Consider the following 19,164-nt stretch of genomic DNA (forward strand, 5'->3'; position numbering starts at 1 on the left):
TTAGTCATACTTGCTCTTGGAAGTACAATCGTTTAAAACCCTTGACATTCATTCTGTTCAAAGCCTATTCAAAGGCTTCCTAGCAACGCAATTTGTATTAAAAACAAAAGCAGTAACAGTAGCTTTTTAACTGCTTTACAGAAACAATACAGTTCCTACAGGTGGTGGACAAACTAACACCTGTTGATTATGTTTACAGATATAACAGAAGCAAATTTGAATATCATAAAAAACAATAGGTTTTCACAGAGCAGTAAACACTGCATGGATATTGCATTCTTATTTCCTGTGTGTTTGTTATTATGTCCACTGGTTGTCTTCAAATCATAGCTAGAATCTTGTGATTGTATTAGCAGGGGCAAACTGCAGATGAATGGAAACAGGACCTCCCTCCCCTCTCTGTTTAACCTCACGAAATCTCACAGTATTTCTCAGCACACAAGCGGGTTCAAAGAGATTCAATAACTCCAAATTCTGAGAAAACAGCTAAATGATAATGTATCATTATGTAGATTGTTGATTCATACCATTACACATTTTGGTGTTTTCAATGTTGCTTTAAAGTCAAAAGGGATAACGCATGGGAGCCACCACAGCTTCCACAGGTGGAAAAACAAGTGCAATACTATTGCAGATACCCTGTACAAATTCAGTGCATAAGTTGAGGACAAGCAGAACTTGAGACACATAATCCTGCTGTCTGTGAGAGCTATCACTTGGACCTAATTTTCATGAGTTTGAGGCTCAGGATAATGAAAGAACAATAAATATATATTTGTAATACTTTGCACCTGGAATTTGGCTCTCGAACAACATTCATCACTTCAAGAAATACTTGTTTCTTCACTCATGTATAACTGTGGCATCAATAACCACTCTCACAATCAGTACTAAATAGACAATGCACAACAACCAGTCTCAACTTAAAACCAAAAAGAAAATACAGCTGCAGTTCTGATATGCAATATCTGAAGTAAAACATTTACAACCGTATGAAAAGTTCCCTCTCACTTATGTTTCCTAACAAACAATTAAAAAGTGTCATCTCACACATGTAAGCTACATACACACAGTGTGGGTTTTCATTGGGGCCTGCCAATGAAGCTCTGCATCCTGTACAGAGAGACAATGAGTTCACACAAACATATACATGGGAAGAGATAATAATGATAGTAACACTGCAGGTTGTCATATATGAGCTCAGGATAGAAAACAAAGCAGTCTGACTGCAACTCTACATACATACGGCTAACGCTGCTTCAAAATATACAAACTGGTTATCCTGACATGCACACTAGGCTAACGTTCTTCTCACAGAGTCCTTCTGGACAAAAAGGCTATTTTAAGGTGCACACACCAACCTCTTCTTTTATATTTTAAGATAAACTGATATGCCTACTTAATTCCAGAATTATCTTCCACAGGCCTCAGTGAACCTGTGTTTGGCACATTAAGAGAAAGAAGAGACGAGCTCTCTGCCGATCACCTCTTGTATGTTTAGTGGCACTGCATTTGACACTTTAGAGAGAAACCATAAATGACGCAAAAACCAGAAAAAGAGTGCACATATTTGACAGCTCAATACATTCTAGCCACTAATGTTGCAGTAATATGACAACACACAGGTGTGCCATACCAGAACAGACACCATTTAGGCTTTTCCATACAATCAACACTTGGGAAAAGTGCATACTTCCTTTTTCACTGGCAGATCTACTTTCAAACAGAAGATGATCATTTAGCCATGAGCACATCCAAATATCTTTCTAGGTACACAGTAGAGGTGTCAGGGGCTCATGATGCTGCTGAGCTACTTTTGTTAAATAATACATTCTCTCCTCAACAAAGCTCATCATTTGACACGTTCTCAACTGGCTAAGCTTACAGTCAATCAGGGTTTTCTGTTTATAAAAACACATTTTAGAACTAATACCAATCTCAAAAGACAAGGTGACTTTGGTCAATGGAACAAAATCAAAATCCCTGTCTTTCAATGAAATGTGATTGTGACGATCACTATAGAACTTAAGAGTGGCTTAATCGAGCTACCAGATAAAAAAGTATGTTTATATCAGTTGATAAAACTATGTTAACATGTCCAAAGAATGGCGCTAACGTCTAATTCATAAATTTCCCCTCATCCTCTGCCTATAGACACCACAGCTGAAGGAGGTGTGGGCGGAGACTATGCGTCCTCTACGCAGTGCTTCTCAAAGTGTGGTCCGCGGGCCACTGGTGTTCCGTGAGCGCCCCCTAGTGGTCCGTGAGTATATTGGTACAATTTCAAATTTGAAATAAATTCATTAATTAAAGTTTTCCGCACTCTCGCGGGAATATCTCTGCAATGGAGCCAGCTTAAGTTTCACGCAACACCTCAATGACACATGTTGCCACTTGTTTGTACCATTTTCAGGCGATTTGTAATCTGTTCTAGAAAAACGATGTGTTTTTGAATATCTTTGGAGTTAAGAGGTCCGCGAGTGTCTTTTTATTGGTTAAGTGGTCCTTGGTTTGAAAAAGTTTGAGAAACACTGCTCTACAGCTATATATCACTCTATCTGCTTAATATTGAGCGATCCAATGGAATTTGGAAAGGCTATTTTGTTTTGACTTAAAAATGTTGAAAAACCTACACGCTCATATGTTTCCGTTGGGGAGGATATGTAAAAAAGTTTGGAAAATAAAGAGCAAGGATTTAGAGAGCATTGCTCAAATACTGCTAGGTGTATTACATGCTCAGTGAAAGATATTAATCAAATAAAAATGGATAAACATATAAACGAACTGTGTATGACGAACTATGTCCATCAGTTGACATTTATAGAGATGAAACGATAAATATCAAATAGTTAGAAATAATAAAAAAATATTGGTTTTCATGTTACCAAAACCAAAAATCTAGCTTTTCATGTAAATAGTGGTGGTTTGTTTACTACAAATATTTAGGCTGTCGGGCTTAGCAATGTGAATCAGGTTCTGTGACTCCAAGGCATTTTATCATCAGGAAGACGTGACATTCTCCTGGGCTTCTGCTCGCCAACTAAATAGACAGCCAGAGGCTTTAAATAGATCACATTATTCAAAGCGAGAGACTGGCACTTTCCTTCATTACCAAATGTGCATCCCCAAACAAATTCATTATCACAAATTCCAAGCTGCAAACTAGCGTTACTAACAAACTGATGTTTAACTTAGAAGTGCAGGAGGCGAAAAGGGCATTAGTAGTCTTCATTTGCAGAACTCATGGTAGTCAGATAAAGGAAGCACAAATACAAAAAGACTCCAAATATATATTGAAACAAACAAGTGTGTTTCTGGAGAGTTGAGTGTTGCATGTGTAACAAAAGGATAAACTAGATACATAAATAAATAAAAAAAGTCATAATAAACCTGTATAGTATTCTACTACTTTTTAAGTGCTGTTTTTCGATGGAGAGGCATCATCACCCTGAAGTTTATGAGTCTAAAGCAGCACCACCAACAAATGTTCCCAAGGGTGGAGTGCTTTTTCTTTGAGGCCGAGGGAGACTCTAGACCTGTGCAAAACAACCAACAGGCTCTTATGCAGTTTTTTTCACAGAGGGTTAAAGGTGGCGAAGCTGACACCAAATCAGCTCAGGAGGGAACAGTGGTAAGTCATACTTACGTCATACTTCTTTAATCTTGCGATGTGCAACATATTTGTGTAACAAATACTAGGTATGTCATGTTCTTTTGTGCACGCTATCTTCTCAGCAAAGATACAAGCATCTCTTTCTGGGATGGAGCCACAGTGCAGAGCTAACACAGTGGAACGGCAGCAAGTTGGATTTACTTTGTGGATTCAGACGATTGGACGATTTTCTTTAAGCTGTTTTGTCCAATTTGTGTTTTCCCAACAAGAGCAGCAGGGTGAGAGGTAACATGTTCTTTGTTTCCCAGTTTGTTCCTGTTTGTGGATGCATTGGCCAGGAAGGGAATATCTTCACAAGGACATGGAGACAACAATCTCTTGTAGAACCGATTGTTGAGAAGAAAGCAGATGATTATGGCCAAAGAAAACCAGGAACCTTGTTTAGATGAACAGAAATGGTATGGGTGTAAACTTCCTTCATCACTGAGGTGTTACTTCATGGCGGGACTGGTGTTGTGTTGTTTGTGTGCAGGAGATCAGTTCAGTGCATGCTGTCTGATTGTGTGGAATATCCAGTCCATCTTGGTGGTCCACCCTCCATGGTGAGCATCGTTCATCTGTTTCATAAAGTAGTCCAACGCCTCCTGCACAAAGCAGAATCAAATAAAGAAGATGATGACATTTTAATGTGAGATACACAACAATAACAATATCAGATCGGAGTGGATATGAGCTCGGGGGAAAAGTCTTATTACCTGTTCGCTTTTCTCCAAGGCCAGCGTCTTCCTGATGTAGGCAATGTCATCAAATGACTGCAGCTCGGGCATCCCGGAGCCCAGCATCATGGAGAACAGGTTGATGAACAGGTTTGCATGCTGCCGGATGGCCAGGTAGGCTTTATAACACATCTCCTGGAACCTGGAGGGAGATGGGAAATGTAATGTGAGAAATATCAACAGAACAGGTCGAAGCAAAGACAACAAGAAAAAAAAAAAGTAAAAATAAACTTAGTATTGTGCAGTAACCAGTGTTGGGGTAGTTGCTCAAAAAAAGTAATGCATTACACATTAGATGTTACTTTAAAAAACAAAGTAATGCCTTACTTAGTTACTCACTGCTGAAAGTAATTAGTTACACTACAAGTTACATTACTTTTGGATCCCTCTGTAACATCAGATGCCATTACTGTACAAAAGACCTCGGTTTTCTGCTCTTTGTTTGAAATTCAGCTGTGTTTTCCTGTATGATGGCGGCAGCCCCGTTACCTGTATCTTGCTCAATATGTTACAGAAATATTGCAATTCCACCGTTGAAACAGGCAACATTTCCTCAATGATGTTTGCTGAGACATGCTATGCAACTCTGTAATTTCTGCTCCGTTTCCTCATCCATGAACTTGCGTGTGTAACACTAGTGAAACAGGCCGTTTTATTAAATGTTCTGTCCTCCAGTTATGCAGATAGTAGAAGACCTTAAAGTAACGCAAGTAACAAGATCATTTTCTCCAGTAACCAAGACCAACAGTAACGCGTTACACTACTGAATTAGAGACAAATGTAATCTGATTACTGTAACACGCTACACCCCCAACACTGGCAGTAACAACCACCTAATTCCACGAGAGACGGTCTGTTTAACTTGCAGTCGGGTGCCATTTGAAGAAGATTTGGGGGCTGGTCCCTCCCAAGTTCCCTAATCCTCAAAATATAAAAACATAAAATCAAACCTGCATTACAATATAAAATAAAAAACAGACAAAACCAGCTTCAATAAAGTGGTAACAATGTACCCCTTTAAACCTAGTTTAAGACTAACGCACCTACAGTATAGCAAACCTTTTTTATGGCAGAATTTCAGGATAGCACATTAAGAGACACATTTTGGAATTCTACAACCTCAAACAACCAATCAACAGACTGACTTATTAGTTGCATGTAGAAGACTAGTACATAGTTTAGATGCTGCAGTACCTCTCAAACTCTTTGGTCTTGGCACACTCTTGGGATCCCTTGCTGATGACGATGAGGAAGTCTTGTGTCAGCACAAAGGGCACACGCTCTCTCTTGTAGCCAAACTTCTTCTTCTTATGGTCAAGGAAATGGCCAAAATCTATGTGAAACAACTAGAGGGGAGCAGGGAAAAGAAGAAAGCACAAAGTCAAAAAGTAGTTTCTCTATAACAAGTTACCTCCTCTTAAGTGAAATCTATTTACTGCTGATACCAATTTATTTCAATAAAATGTGCCATTCAGTCTGCTGAGTATTCGCTCATGTATAAGAAAAAAACAACAGTCCAGTATCTCTTTCAGCATTGGCTCACTCTCATTAAGAATACTAAAAATGTAATTGTCAGAGCAACCTTGAAAATTTGGAATCAGTTCAGACGTTTCTTTGATCTCCAAACATACTCGACGCTAGCCCCTTTATTCACAACACATTTGCCTCTTTCCAACAGCTATCTGATAAATGTGCACTACCTAGGCAACATTTCTTCAGGTATCTACAGATTCGCAGTTTTGTTAATAATAGATTAGCCGCTAGACACACTCCTTAGGCCGTTACCTGGTCTGAAGGGAATGATGACGTGTTGTATTTACGCTCAGATTTATTCTCTTCGTTTGGTTACCCTGAACTCCATTAAATCTCTTTGGGAAAAAAGGATCTTGGGGGAGGAGAACTTTGGGAAAAAGCCCTTGCTAATCTACACAAATCTTCTATTTGTGCTAGACATGGACTGATTTAGTGCAAAGTAGTGCATCGCACACACGTAGCTCAGGCTCTCTAAAATATATAAGGAGGTGGACCCAACTTGTGACAGATGTAACCAAGCACCGGCGAGTCACACACACATGTTCTGGTCTTGTCCGGTCTTACACTCTTATTGGACTGACATCTTCAGATCACTGTCAGAAATGACTGGAAAACCAATCGCTCCTAATGCCATGACCGCACTGTTTGGTGTAACCCCACCCACATGGCCACTCTCTTCTCTGGAGACAGCCTACATACCTTACTAGCCAGACACCTGATATTGCTCATGTGGAAATCTCCAACAACCCCTTCACACACCTTGTGGTTAAAAGAAGTCCTAAATTCAGCCAAACTCGAGAAAATAAGGTGCATACTGAGGGGCTCCCTGGAGAAATTCCATAAGATGTGGAACCCCTTCTACAAGTATATACGGGAGCTGGACATGCCGGATGTCTCTGTACAATAGGGTGGTGGACCTGCGGTGTTAAACTGTGGTTACTGGGCGGCTGACTGAACAACAAGTGCTATGTTTTTTATTTTTGATATATTTGGTCTTTTTGTTCCATTTATACACATTGTTTGATCTCTACTTTTGTATCATGCTATTAATAATGGACTTAGACTCAGAGCCTTTAGATTTGGAATGTTTTTTGATGTTGATTTTTGTCCTGTCGCAGTCCTTTTTTTAATTTTATAGTCCTTTTTTTTATTGTTTTGTTTTGTCTTTGTTTTTTATCCTGTCGGACTCGAATCACACTGTTGTCATCCTAACTTGTTTGCCAACTGCTATTGTGCAGTCTGTCTGGCTGTTTGTTTATAAAAAACAAAAAAATTACATAAAAAAAAACAGAGGCTTGGCTAGACAGATTAGGATTGAAACATTGTGCAGGTTGTTCACTATGTGTCTGTTAGGGAAAACTGTAACGTGTCCTACTGTGCCTTAAATACAATTGTGTGGTGTTCCTACACAAGTTACCTGTCCATCATCTTTGACCATAATGTTGCTGTTGTGTCTGTCTCCGATCCCGAGGATAAATGTAGCTACACAGTAGCCAGCACAGGACCTCGTGAACAGATCCACAGCCAGGTCATACCTGCAAAAACACACACACAAATTAGCAGTGACACAATTAATTTAGCATTTAAAAGCAATTGGAAATGTGAAAATTATTTTAAAAAACAAATGTGGATTTTGAAACTTATGTGGGCAGGAAATAGGCTGCAACTCTTAGCAACAGCAGATTTCTTTAAGGGTCACAAAGTCCTTTTATGTTCTTCCCTGTCTAATGATGTGAAAAATAATCTCAGGAGAGAGGAGCTCACATCTCGCCCTTGTTCTTGTCCTTGAGCCACTGGTGCAGAGTGTTTGAGTTGAACTGCAGGGCTCCTTTCAAGCCTCCTTTACACTGAATCTGCATGATGGTGTGGGAGCTGCGAACCACCTCAATGAGCCCCACACAGTCTCCCAACGACAGACAGCCGTACGGAAGCATCCTGGAGACACACACCAACAGATTTGTTTAGCCATATGCACTGAGGCAGGAGAAAGTTAGAGAATGTATCAATTGAAGCAGAAAAAACGGTGCAAGAAGAATATGGGAGGAAAAGGGATCGAGAAAACAGAATAGGGAGAGTACCGTAGGTCCAGCCCCTGATTCTGCCAAATGTTCTCCATGATTTTAATAATCTGCAACGTCAGCATGTCCTGCCGCAGGTCTATAACACAAACATAAACAATTAAGTTGGTTAGAGGGTTCCTACAGACTAAGTCAATTAGATTGAACATTTTTAACTACAGTTGGAATGAAATCAGAGATGTTGTATATGCATTTTAACTGCTATCAGGATCTGTTTGATGTTAATGGAAAACATTTTTTATTGGATGTTACTAATTATTTTTGAGATTAAGCAATACAAGATCACAAAAAAAACTGGAAATCCTAAATCCAATGGCTTTGCATTTTTAAGACATTCAAATATTGATTAAAAAAAAGATGTATACCCATTAAGGCCTTTACCGGCTAACAGAGCTAAAGCTATCAGAGTTTCTTTCAATGGCATACTGGTGGTATCGAGTGAGATACAAAACACTTGAGTGTGGTAAAGTGTAATGTGGGTTGTTTGTGTCCGTGTGTGCGTTACCATCTCCATTTTTGAAGATGATCTCATTGTTCTGAAAGAGCAGCTCGGACATGATGTCAGGATTCTCCCAGTTCAGCCACAACGGTCTCTTCGCTGACGACATGATCCTGCATTCATCTAACCTGTGCACAAATGCATTGAAGGTATTATACAATGCCCTCTTTTTACAACAGCACACACAGGCTCAGTCACGCTGCTCCCTGCCTCAGGTTTCCCAGTTGGTGTGCAGGGTTGAGAGGAGAGGTGTAGTTCTGCAGAGCATCCATGTAGTCAGGCCTCTTCATCTGGTCCACAAGGAACCGCATCTGGACCTGAACCAGACAAAAGCATAATGTTTTTTTGTGATAATGTATAATACGTGTGTAAGTGTGTGCTGCTGTTCTCCTTACCTTCTGCGTCTCATCCTTCTTCTCCTGCTTGAGGATGTCAGTGAGGTTAATGAGCTTCTCCATGGCCTCCACTTGCCTGCTCAGGTGTTTGAGGTACATCCCACAGGCCCGGCAGTACGCCTCCAGCAGCAGCCCAAACCTCTGGCTCACTGTTTTGTTGTGCATTTCTGACCTGTGAAGAAGCCACAAAGAGAAGGGAGTGGGAAGCAGGAAGGAAAGATAACAATAGCTCACAGAGAAAGGACGCTGCATAAACATTAGGGAGAAAGCAATCTGGATGGTGACTCACTTTAGATGCCAGAAGAAGAAATGACCTATCCTTTGATTGGTCAGAGCCTTTTTGAGGAGGAAACGGGCCAGGGGATTGTCGAGATACTGCTCATATTTTAATACCTAGAACAGGAGAAGAGAAATGATCGAGATGCATAACGGGGGTTCCGGTTAGTCATTTCAGATTCAATACTGTTTTTCACCATGGAGCCTCAGTACACAAAGCAACAAATACAGCTTAAGGCAGACTTTTAGAGTCTTCAATACAGCTGCTTTCCTACAGATATAACCGTACAAAGGCACCCCACAGTCTACTTAAAGTGTCAGACCCACCTGTACAAGTTGGATGAGGTACTGGGACAGTTTGTCGTCGGTCAGGTATTTTTCGAGGCAGCGTACAGCAAAGTGTCTGACCATGGGGTCTGGGTAGTTACAGTCCAACAGCTCCATGGCCTGCTCAGGGCGGGTGGATGGCCATTCCTTCAACAGACAGTACATCTGGGAGACAAACAAGAAATATGATTTAATACTCATTATAAACTGTCTGCGGCGGTAAATATATTAACTCAAGTATACACTCAAGCTTAAAAAGGAGTTCTTTCCTAACAAGTTGATTTAAGTGGTCCAACATGGAGTAGATGGAAAACACAATTTGCAATTACCTACTTTTTTCTACATGTATTTGTATTTTTCACAATCCCCCAAAACATCTTTCCTTTACTCGTTGATCAAGTTTATTTCGAGTATGAGTGTTTGTGTAATGAGCAGGTATGAAATGGCATGACATTACCTGTGCTACTTCATCCCTGGAGTTCCATTTGACAGAGAGCAGGATCTTGGGAAGGATCTCAGGGATGTTCATGCAGTAGTGTCTGGTAGAAAATAAGAAAGGAGATAACTACATTTCCACTTTAAGTTTTAATCTGTTGTTTTTACACATCTACATCCTGCATACAAAGTTCAAACTAAATCTGATCAGTGATTTTGATTTACATGAGTATTCAGCGTACACAATTTGGCTCTGGTTATTCTTTAAAATGTTGTTTTAATGTATTATTAAATAGAAAGTTCACACCAAAAGTTATTTAAAAGATCAACAGCAATGTCTCTTCCATAAATCATACCCTTTACTTAAGATGACACAGACTTTATTGTGAGCATTTAAAATGTAGGAACTATTTTCTTTCCACTGTAAAACCCAAAACAATAGCACATTTAGCTACCAACCAAAGATAACAAGCCTGAATTGAATCTATTGTCACGTACAGCTACATAGAATTCGACCTGTTCAATTCATGCCACTTTCTTCAATCCAAGCAGTACTTTATGTGTGATGTATGGTAGTTCTAGTGGTATTCTTGCTGGTTGTGTGGTTACCTGTGTCTCCAGAGGAAGTCTTTCTCCTGCTCAGTGATTTCTGAGAGAGCGTCTCTGTTACTCAGCTGTCTCATCTGCTCAGTGTCGCTATCCGTCAGGGCGTGATCCCTGGCTGACCGGTTGCTCTAAAACAGAACAAAAAAGTACAAATAAAAACATTATCATTGCCAACAGTACCATAATAAATCTATTGGTACCATTTGTTACTTTTTAATTTTACATTTTTTGGCATCACAGTATCTTTATCTAATAAATATGTGCCTCTCTGGATAATCAACCATGCAGTTACTATGAGGAGCCAATAAAGCTTGGAACGATACCAACTGTTTCCATTACTGTTGCGGTGCTTGTCAAACATATCAAGTTACAGATTAAGGAATACATTTATACGACACATTACGCTATCATCCTAAATAAATCCACATTGAACAGCCCTAATAGATCACACCTGAAACCACACACCACAAAAGATACAAGTCTGTAATTCATACCATGTTAACTTTTGCACTATATATTTTGTTTTATTCAACCATTTCCGTCAGCTTTCAAATGTTACATTTCTAAATTGCTGCACATTGTATACTGATCTGAGATAACCACAGCCTTCATTTACACTTATTATTTATATGCACACATTAGAGTATCAGATCATGGTAGTGGTTGGCAAAATGAGAAACTGTATTCAAATCACCATCTGGGTCTGTTTTTACAGGAGCAGCTTGCTCATGAGAAGCGGGAAATGAACTTTGAATTCATTTAAATGCCAGTATTCTTCTGGCTTTTACTTGATATGTATTCATTCTAATGATGCAAATCCTGACTTTATCTTATCAGATACAGGATAAAACTAGTGTTTGTAGAAATATAGGAGACAAAAACTGGGGGAGGTAGACAGCATGTTAAACCTTCATATCTACAGTATAATAAAATATAGCATGTATTTATGCTTTTGATACACACCAATGTTAGCAAAACAAGCTAAATGGATACATTTGTCCGCAGAATAACAGACGTTTCACTTCAATATCTATTATAGACACTGTGACCCAGACAGAATGCAGTTGGTATGATATGCAGCCAGATACTGTTTACATTTGTCTTAGGATCTTTGGCAATTACTTAGCCAAAAATAAATCTGTACATACATTCAACTGTCCCTTGCCCAATCAAACACCTTTATGAAACCAAGTGCCAAAATCTTTAATATTCTGGTAACATTTGATGTTAATTTCGATTAAATTGTACCTAAGATAAAATAAAACAATGTTCTGCTCAGAAGTGAGCCGGATGATATCCTCACGCTTATTGAGTTGGACGTTCACCACATTTGACACACACATCATGAATAAGTTAACACATTGTCTCACACTGTTCACATCCTCTCACATGGCAGAGTAACTCCAACCTCACACAAGTCATGGCTCTCATGCCACACATCATCTAGAAACCTGATAAGACGGCATCAGCTGCACCATCATGAATAACTGAACACAACAGCTAACTGCACGACTGAGTTACAGGAAAAGTGTTGGGGCGACTCGAGTCAGGAGATTTTATATTTCATGGTTGGGTGGAAAATGATATACATTTTTCAAATGTATTGATCTAAATGTACTTATATCAAACTTTTTTATTTTTTTATTATGAAATATCAGAAAGAAAGTTAAAATGGCTTTCAAATGTATTTATATCTATTCATACATTCAACCTACTGTAATCAAGTGTGGGGCTGCCTATGTTAAAAGCAATCACAATTTCACCAAAGGGAACCCTATAAATATAAAATATATTCACAAATGTGTTTATATAACACCTGACTATAATTAAATGAGTTGTCTTACACAACACAGCTTTCTGTTCACATTACTTACTCACCTGCATGACTTTTGATTGGGCAGATGTTGTCATTGCAAGAAATGCCTTCAACAAGGACACACCCACACCTCACACTCATAAATCAATGCCACACTACAAAGGGGTGTAATGAGCAGTGAAACTCAAACACCTTCATTAATAACTTACTTATTCTATTCTCAGTAACTCTGTACATGTTATATTTTATTTATTAAGTGTGTATTTGAGCACTGTAACTTACATGTCAATGAATGAACATGGAGCTTAAGTTGTATTTCGTTATGTTTCTTAATGCTGTAATTGCTGTACTTGTCTTCAGGGCTGGATTTCACACTTGATATTTATGTAATCAGTTCAATATTGTTACATTTTGGTCCAGCCCTCTTACAGATGCAACATTAAACATGTGAGGCCCCTCATGGTCTTAAGCTATAACTGACATTTATTTCCTTGTGTTTGAGGTTCAAAACATTTAAGATATACACTGTGTTATTGTACTCTTCTAGCCCACTGATAGGCAGCTTGTTAGCAGGTAATACCTGTCCAGAAAGGTTGTAGTTAAACCCCAGTTCCCTTGAGATGGTCCAGTTTGCATGATCCTCTACTGCATTCATTTCTGGGTATTTGACCAAACTACTGAAGTGGTCAAATTCCAGCTCCAGGCATGGGGTTTCCTGGAAAGTAGAAATGAATATCAACACATTGTGTGAATAACAAAAATGGTACATTTGTAAATATGTTATGAAATTAAGCAACAGTGCGAAAGATTGCTTGAATCAAATACCTTATTAGGGTTGGATCCAGTGACTCCGATGGGGTTGAGGAGGTCTTCAAGGCCGTGAGGGACAGGCCAAAGATTCAGAGCCATCTTGTTGGCCACCAGAGTGTGAGTGTAGTCAAATATGTTGATATTACCCCAAGCTAGTGGACAGTGCTCCTAAAGGGAGACAGACAAGTAAGAGAAGAGAAGAGAAGATAAGAGAGAGAGAGAGAGAGAGAAAGAGAGAGAGAGAGAGAGAGAGAGAGAGAGAGAGAGAGAGAGAGAGAGAGAGACCGAGAGACCCATTGAGTGGAAATTGAATTAATTGCAATGTGTGAAGCTCATGGGAAGAAAACAAACACAAACACAGATGGTAAATCATTTAGAATATCAAAGAGGTTTTTAACACCAACATATTCTGGGACTCGCACTGTGAAAGAATATAGTCTCATTAAGGTTTCCTTTTGCTGAGAACACATTAAAAACACTTACTCAGAAAGCAGATGAAGGAGCTGCTGTGTGTTTGCCTTTCACGTGTTAGTTTACAATGGGGTGATACCCTGACAAAAATGAGTGTTTTTTAAAACTTAAAGAGTTTAAAGAGTCTTACAAGGTTTAAGTAGGTTATAGTATGCAGGTAAAGTGATTTTAAAGGCTTTTTATATTAGCTAGATATTCATTCAGTTCATCCTAAATGTGTTTTTTCTGGTGCTGTATATGACAACACGTCTGTTGTTACCTCGTAGGAGGAGGAGCCTAGGAGGTAATGTTTTTGTTTGGATTGTTGGTCTGTCAGCAGACAGGCCTGACTTTCATGGAACTAGTTGGAATGATTTAGCATAGGCCACACAACAACCAATTACATGTTGGAGTAAATACAAATAAAAGTTTAGAGAAAAATGTAGTTCGCAATAGAGAATTTCTGGCAAAATCATCAATTCAACTCTAAATTCAACCTTTCTATGAGAAATTGATTATGGATTGACGGACGGTAAAATGATGGGTCTCGGCAATATCTAATTCAACATATAAATCTCATCGAACAATCCTTAAACTGCAGTACTCCTTCTACCAGAGCCACTAAGCTAGCATCCACAAAAGCAGAGGAAATGTTTAAGATAACATCTTGATCTTCAGAATGATTCTTCACTTGGGGGAAGCGATGGAACCAGGGGACAAAGGGCAACATGGGGAGCCAGGCAGAGTTACATGCAGACAGCCAGTCAAAATGCTCCTATTAATAGTAAGTGCTGGAACAAAAGGCTGCTGTAAAGAAGTGTTTATCAGGTTGGGCCTGAAAGAGCATCCGTTAACCTGACCTCAACCTCTGCGCTGTACGGGATAGGGCTTACCCCAGGTGTCTGTTACAATATCCATGTCTGCCATCCATTGATACTCTCTCTCTCTCACACACATACACCCGCTTCTCTTTCTTTCAGCTTCTGTACCAAAGAGAGACGGAAGAAGAATCAATCCGTGTGGGCGTCTGCTACGACTTTTTGACCTAATGCACAAAACCTCAGACACACTTCAAACTGTTTTACAACACATGGTTTCCAAACAGAATACATACCATTATTATTTGTGTTGTACGTTTGATATTAATATTATGCACCTAAAACAAGCATAACGTTTTAAGTTTTAAATCACAAGATATTAAACAGCTAACATCTCAGCCCTAATTTAAAATGTTCTACAATTAAAGTATACATTTGTCTATTTTCGAAGTATTTCATTAAAATACTTGATATGAGTTTTAAGTGAGAATAAAGGTCTGTTGCAAAACATGCCATCAGCACGGCTTGCACAAGCTAAACATATTGAAGCATGAATGGAAAAGTCTCTCCCGCTGATTGTGTTTCTGTGGATGTATTCTGCCACCACAGTGCCCATGGCTGATTAGTAATTAAACAGAGCCAAAGACGATACCACAGCTCCCGTTCACCTCGGACACATATACTGAGAGAGACTGACACATGATGTAAGGTAGCTTCATATAGCAATACCAGCACACAATACACACACAAGAGGCACTTATACACATATAGGACCCTTCAGGATGGCTAGGTATGCCAGTGTTGAATAAAGGATTGAGACACATGGAGGTCATCTGTTCTCTGCAGAACTGTGGGCCTATCTGTGATATGGCATATACTGCTGATGGTATTTGTATGATCAGCTATTTTTATCCTTTGGATAACATTGGTTTATGTTTGGTTTGTGTTGCCCGGTTATGGATGTTTTGGTGTTTTTTTATCCAAAGATATTGCATTCCCCTATACAACTGTAGGTTTTCTTTTCCATAACTATTCAAAACAATTCAACAGTAGTATCAAAATAGCCTAGTAAGACACTTCCTGTTTTTTGCATGTCTACTTCCTGTCCAGTTAAGTTGCATTGTGTGGTCATTTCCTTCACTGCTCTCTATCCTACCTCCTTGGCTCCCTTCCTGCCTTTGACAGAGCAGATGGAGAGGCAGAGTCTTGCGGCTCGAGGTATGTCAGGGATGTACATATCATAGGTGAGCCATTCATTCCACCTGTAGTTAAACAAAAGAAAGAGATACAGAGAAAATGTATGAGACAAGACCAAAAAAAGTACAACAAGAACACATCTCAAATATAATCCTTCAGGGAAAGTAATGACCTAAAGAGACCTGTGCCCCCTTTCACTGCTATCACACAGGCCTATACAGTACATACAATAGAGTAGACTTGGGTTCACCAGTAATGTAATACAGCAGTTTAGTGTTACTATAGTCAGCACTTACAGTAACTGTTACCATTCCCTTCCTGCACTAGACTACTTAAGGTGAATTTGAAGTGTCAATTGTCACTTTCTAAGTCAAACAAAGAGAAAGTTAAATAGAAGTAGAAGTTATTTATATTATTGGACACTAATAATTGACTAATTTCATTGTATTTAAATATCTTTATCTTATTATTTCTTATTTGTTTAACTTGTCTCTGACTAATCATGTGTTTTAAGCATTTTGTCACTATATAATAAAGAGGTCATGATAAAAAAAGTCCTGCAGGAATGGGCTGCTTTAGTCATTTAAAAGGTATTGTATGAAGAGTTGTCAATTACCTCGGGTTAGAACAAGGTACTCTCTGCGTGTTGACATTGTCACACATCTGTTCACCTCCATGGTAAATGCCTGTTCTCACATAAATCTGTAAATATAAAAGAGAAGCAAAACAGAAGGAGAAAGGGAAACATCAATAAGAGTTGTTGGCATAGCTGCACTATAACATTGTAAAAGAGTTAACTGTTGGACACCATTGGCAACTTGTAACAGCTGTCACATTAAATGAGCTTTACCTTTATGGAGCAGTCTGACATTTATGAAAACATAACATTTGTGCAAATGATTCCTGACAGCACATCAACATGAGCTACCAGAACTGCTTTCCCTTCAAGGTCTCCGTGCACAGGAGACGTGGACAATGACTGTTTTTTTCCACAGGAAGTGACGGAGTTGGAAGATGGGACACTTTGCACAACTGAAATAACAGTATATTCATGTAATGTCTGCGCGCCCCCACCTTGTCTATGTCCCGTATATTGACGTTAACATAGGTGGCACACAGGATTCGTATCCGCAGGGTCCCGTTGATGGTCCACAGCGACTTGGCAGATGCCTCGCCATTCATATAGGATGTTGCCGTGGAGATACGTCGAGAGTACGACGGCATGACAAAGTTGTCTGTAGGCAACTGAGAGTATAAGCTGTCTTTGGCCATTAGCATCAGGTTAGGCAGCCTGCCCAGCATGATGCAACTTCGGATATACTAGAGGGAGGGAAGGAGAGAGGGAGTGACGCAGAGATGGACGGTTAGAGTCCACAGAGCTGCTAGAGTTATAGCATGCGTAAGTGTGACAGTGATATCAATTGGTCATTTTCCAGCCGCCGCGAAGTGACTGTAGAGGAAACACTGAGCCTTTGTGCACCTTCTGCTTTGATTTGGCTCACACGGACATTGTGTGTGGGATCACATTGCTGTGCTTGATGAGGGAATGGTTCCAGTGTTTTAATAGGCAATATTGCTTTGACATACTGTATACTCAATGTTTACAATAAATAAAAGATCTCAATTGGATGAGACATTGGCTATATCCTGACAGGGATTGATTTAACATCTCGGGATTAGCTTGATCCATCTAAGAGCATCCTTTGATGGTTTGATTGTTTTTTTGTGTGAGACATTCCAACTCTTCATTCTGCAGAATTTCTCGGGAAATATTTACTTTTTGTCATTCAAGTCATTTGAGGTCAAATTTTCCAAATACATTTTTTCTTCTTGTATGTCTTTATCATCTGGGGACGCCCTTACCTTATACTGGCTGATGGGGTACTTTTCCAGCAGGTACTCATCACAGCCACACACTTTGAGGATGTATTTACCCTGATATTCCTGCACACACATCTTCAGCTGCTCTGGGGACAGCAGCATGCTGCGTGTCTTCTTACGAATGGCCTCTGCAATCACCTTTAGGACAAGACACGCGCCTATATTAGACACCCTTTAAATCCCACGTGTTATATTCAAAGAGTGACGTGGTCCATAACTAATCAATCGTATTTTTCTTTTAGTCCATGTTCATCCTACCTGTTCAGGCACACAGTCGTGGTTGATCTTCAGTGTATACTTTTGTTTGTCATTGTTTGGAGAAACAATCACCCAAATCACAACGATAATCTGACCTACAAAAACATGACAGAGAGACAAAAAGAAAGGTGAGAAAATGAATCAATCAATCAAATGTTACTCTAGCAGCAACAATAACCACCCACCTTAAATTATGGTATGTATTTAGATTGACAGTAGTAGTACCTCAATCAGTCAATTATTGACCTGCCCATTACTGCAGTTCATATCCATTGTAGTAGCCGTTATTGATGGGAGGCTAAAACTTACCTCCTGCTCCCTGTTGTCTTTAAGTGCTTTTCGTGTTCTGTTTTCTATTTCATAATAATAATTAGTATATATTTTTTAATGTTCCTGTTAAACATGTTAGACTGGAAACAAGTCTCAAGCTGTTGCCTACCTTTGTCCAGCTTGCTATGGATGTGTTTTGGAAGTTCCTGTGTGGATTCTATATTGGGAGGATAAACATAGAGCGCTCTGCTGTGGGGCCCGCTGGCATCTCTCATCTCCACAGAGTCTTTACAAACATTCAGGATGTTTCTCCTGAAGTCCTGAACCTCCGGGTCCTTCACAAGGTCAAACTCACACACAGGCATACCAATGGCAAACCCTGAAAAATCCAAAGCATAGTCAGTGTTCTTTTCAACATTGGTAGGTAGTAGGTTAGAGGTAGTTTTTCTTTCTGAACAAGCATATGCACTAAGTCACGTTCCAAACTTTATTTCGTCCACATTCTTTCACAAAGAATCCAATAGAACAAGTGCTATTAGAGGAGAAAAAGCTCTCACCAATCTCTCTGTTGAGGATCTTTTCCTCTCTATTGCCAACTGGTTCAATGACCTTGAGGAAAGGCTGGAAGAGTCGGAGATCACATAACCTCCGGGTCTCATCGTAGAACTCCTCCCGCTCTGCTTCCTGCAGGCAGGCAAAACAAATGTTTTTCACGAAACCATTGGGAATTTCTGAAATAACTACATCTTCCTGTAGGTGAAGGATGGATGTTTTGTTTTTTTACAGGTGAAACAGTGTGTTTTTAAACACAAATTCTAGAGACCTATTTCTTTCTTACTTTTTTACCAGCACCTAAAGCAGCTCCAGAAACATTTATTTTCTTCATTATTAACAGATTTTCTGGGGTTAGTCCATCAAACTTTTAATTAGGGGTGCACCGAATGGGAAATTCTTGGCCGAAACCGATACCGAAAATAGGAAACAGTTGGCCGAAAACTGAATGCCGAAAGGCCGAAAATGATTAATAGAAATATTATATATTGTATACATTTTTTACCAATGTTGTTCAGCTGCCTGATTATGGAAAAAGACATGATTATGGCAAAACTTAACTTAAATAATAATC

At 39.3% G+C, this 19,164-nt stretch overlaps 1 protein-coding gene across 1 annotated transcript; it reads right to left on the minus strand.

The window, feature by feature from the left end:
* Positions 1–306: 306 nt before the first annotated feature.
* On the minus strand, positions 307–18,722 carry LOC104960975 (phosphatidylinositol 4,5-bisphosphate 3-kinase catalytic subunit alpha isoform; the record flags this gene model as incomplete). The annotated part of the gene is made up of 22 exons (XM_010789169.1): positions 307–4,257; positions 4,369–4,531; positions 5,584–5,735; positions 7,340–7,457; positions 7,687–7,857; positions 8,001–8,079; positions 8,506–8,627; positions 8,710–8,816; positions 8,895–9,066; positions 9,184–9,287; positions 9,498–9,662; positions 9,955–10,036; positions 10,542–10,666; positions 12,935–13,069; positions 13,180–13,332; positions 15,589–15,694; positions 16,246–16,331; positions 16,704–16,949; positions 17,493–17,648; positions 17,769–17,863; positions 18,208–18,417; positions 18,596–18,722. Coding segments are annotated over 22 exons (2,982 nt in total), but the record flags the coding sequence as incomplete, so codon positions are not given.
* Between the last annotated feature and the right edge of the window lie 442 nt (positions 18,723–19,164).

This window comes from Notothenia coriiceps, unplaced genomic scaffold, assembly GCF_000735185.1.
Source record: "Notothenia coriiceps isolate Sejong01 unplaced genomic scaffold, NC01 NC01_scaffold00032582, whole genome shotgun sequence".
In the NCBI taxonomy this organism is placed as follows: domain Eukaryota; kingdom Metazoa; phylum Chordata; class Actinopteri; order Perciformes; family Nototheniidae; genus Notothenia; species Notothenia coriiceps.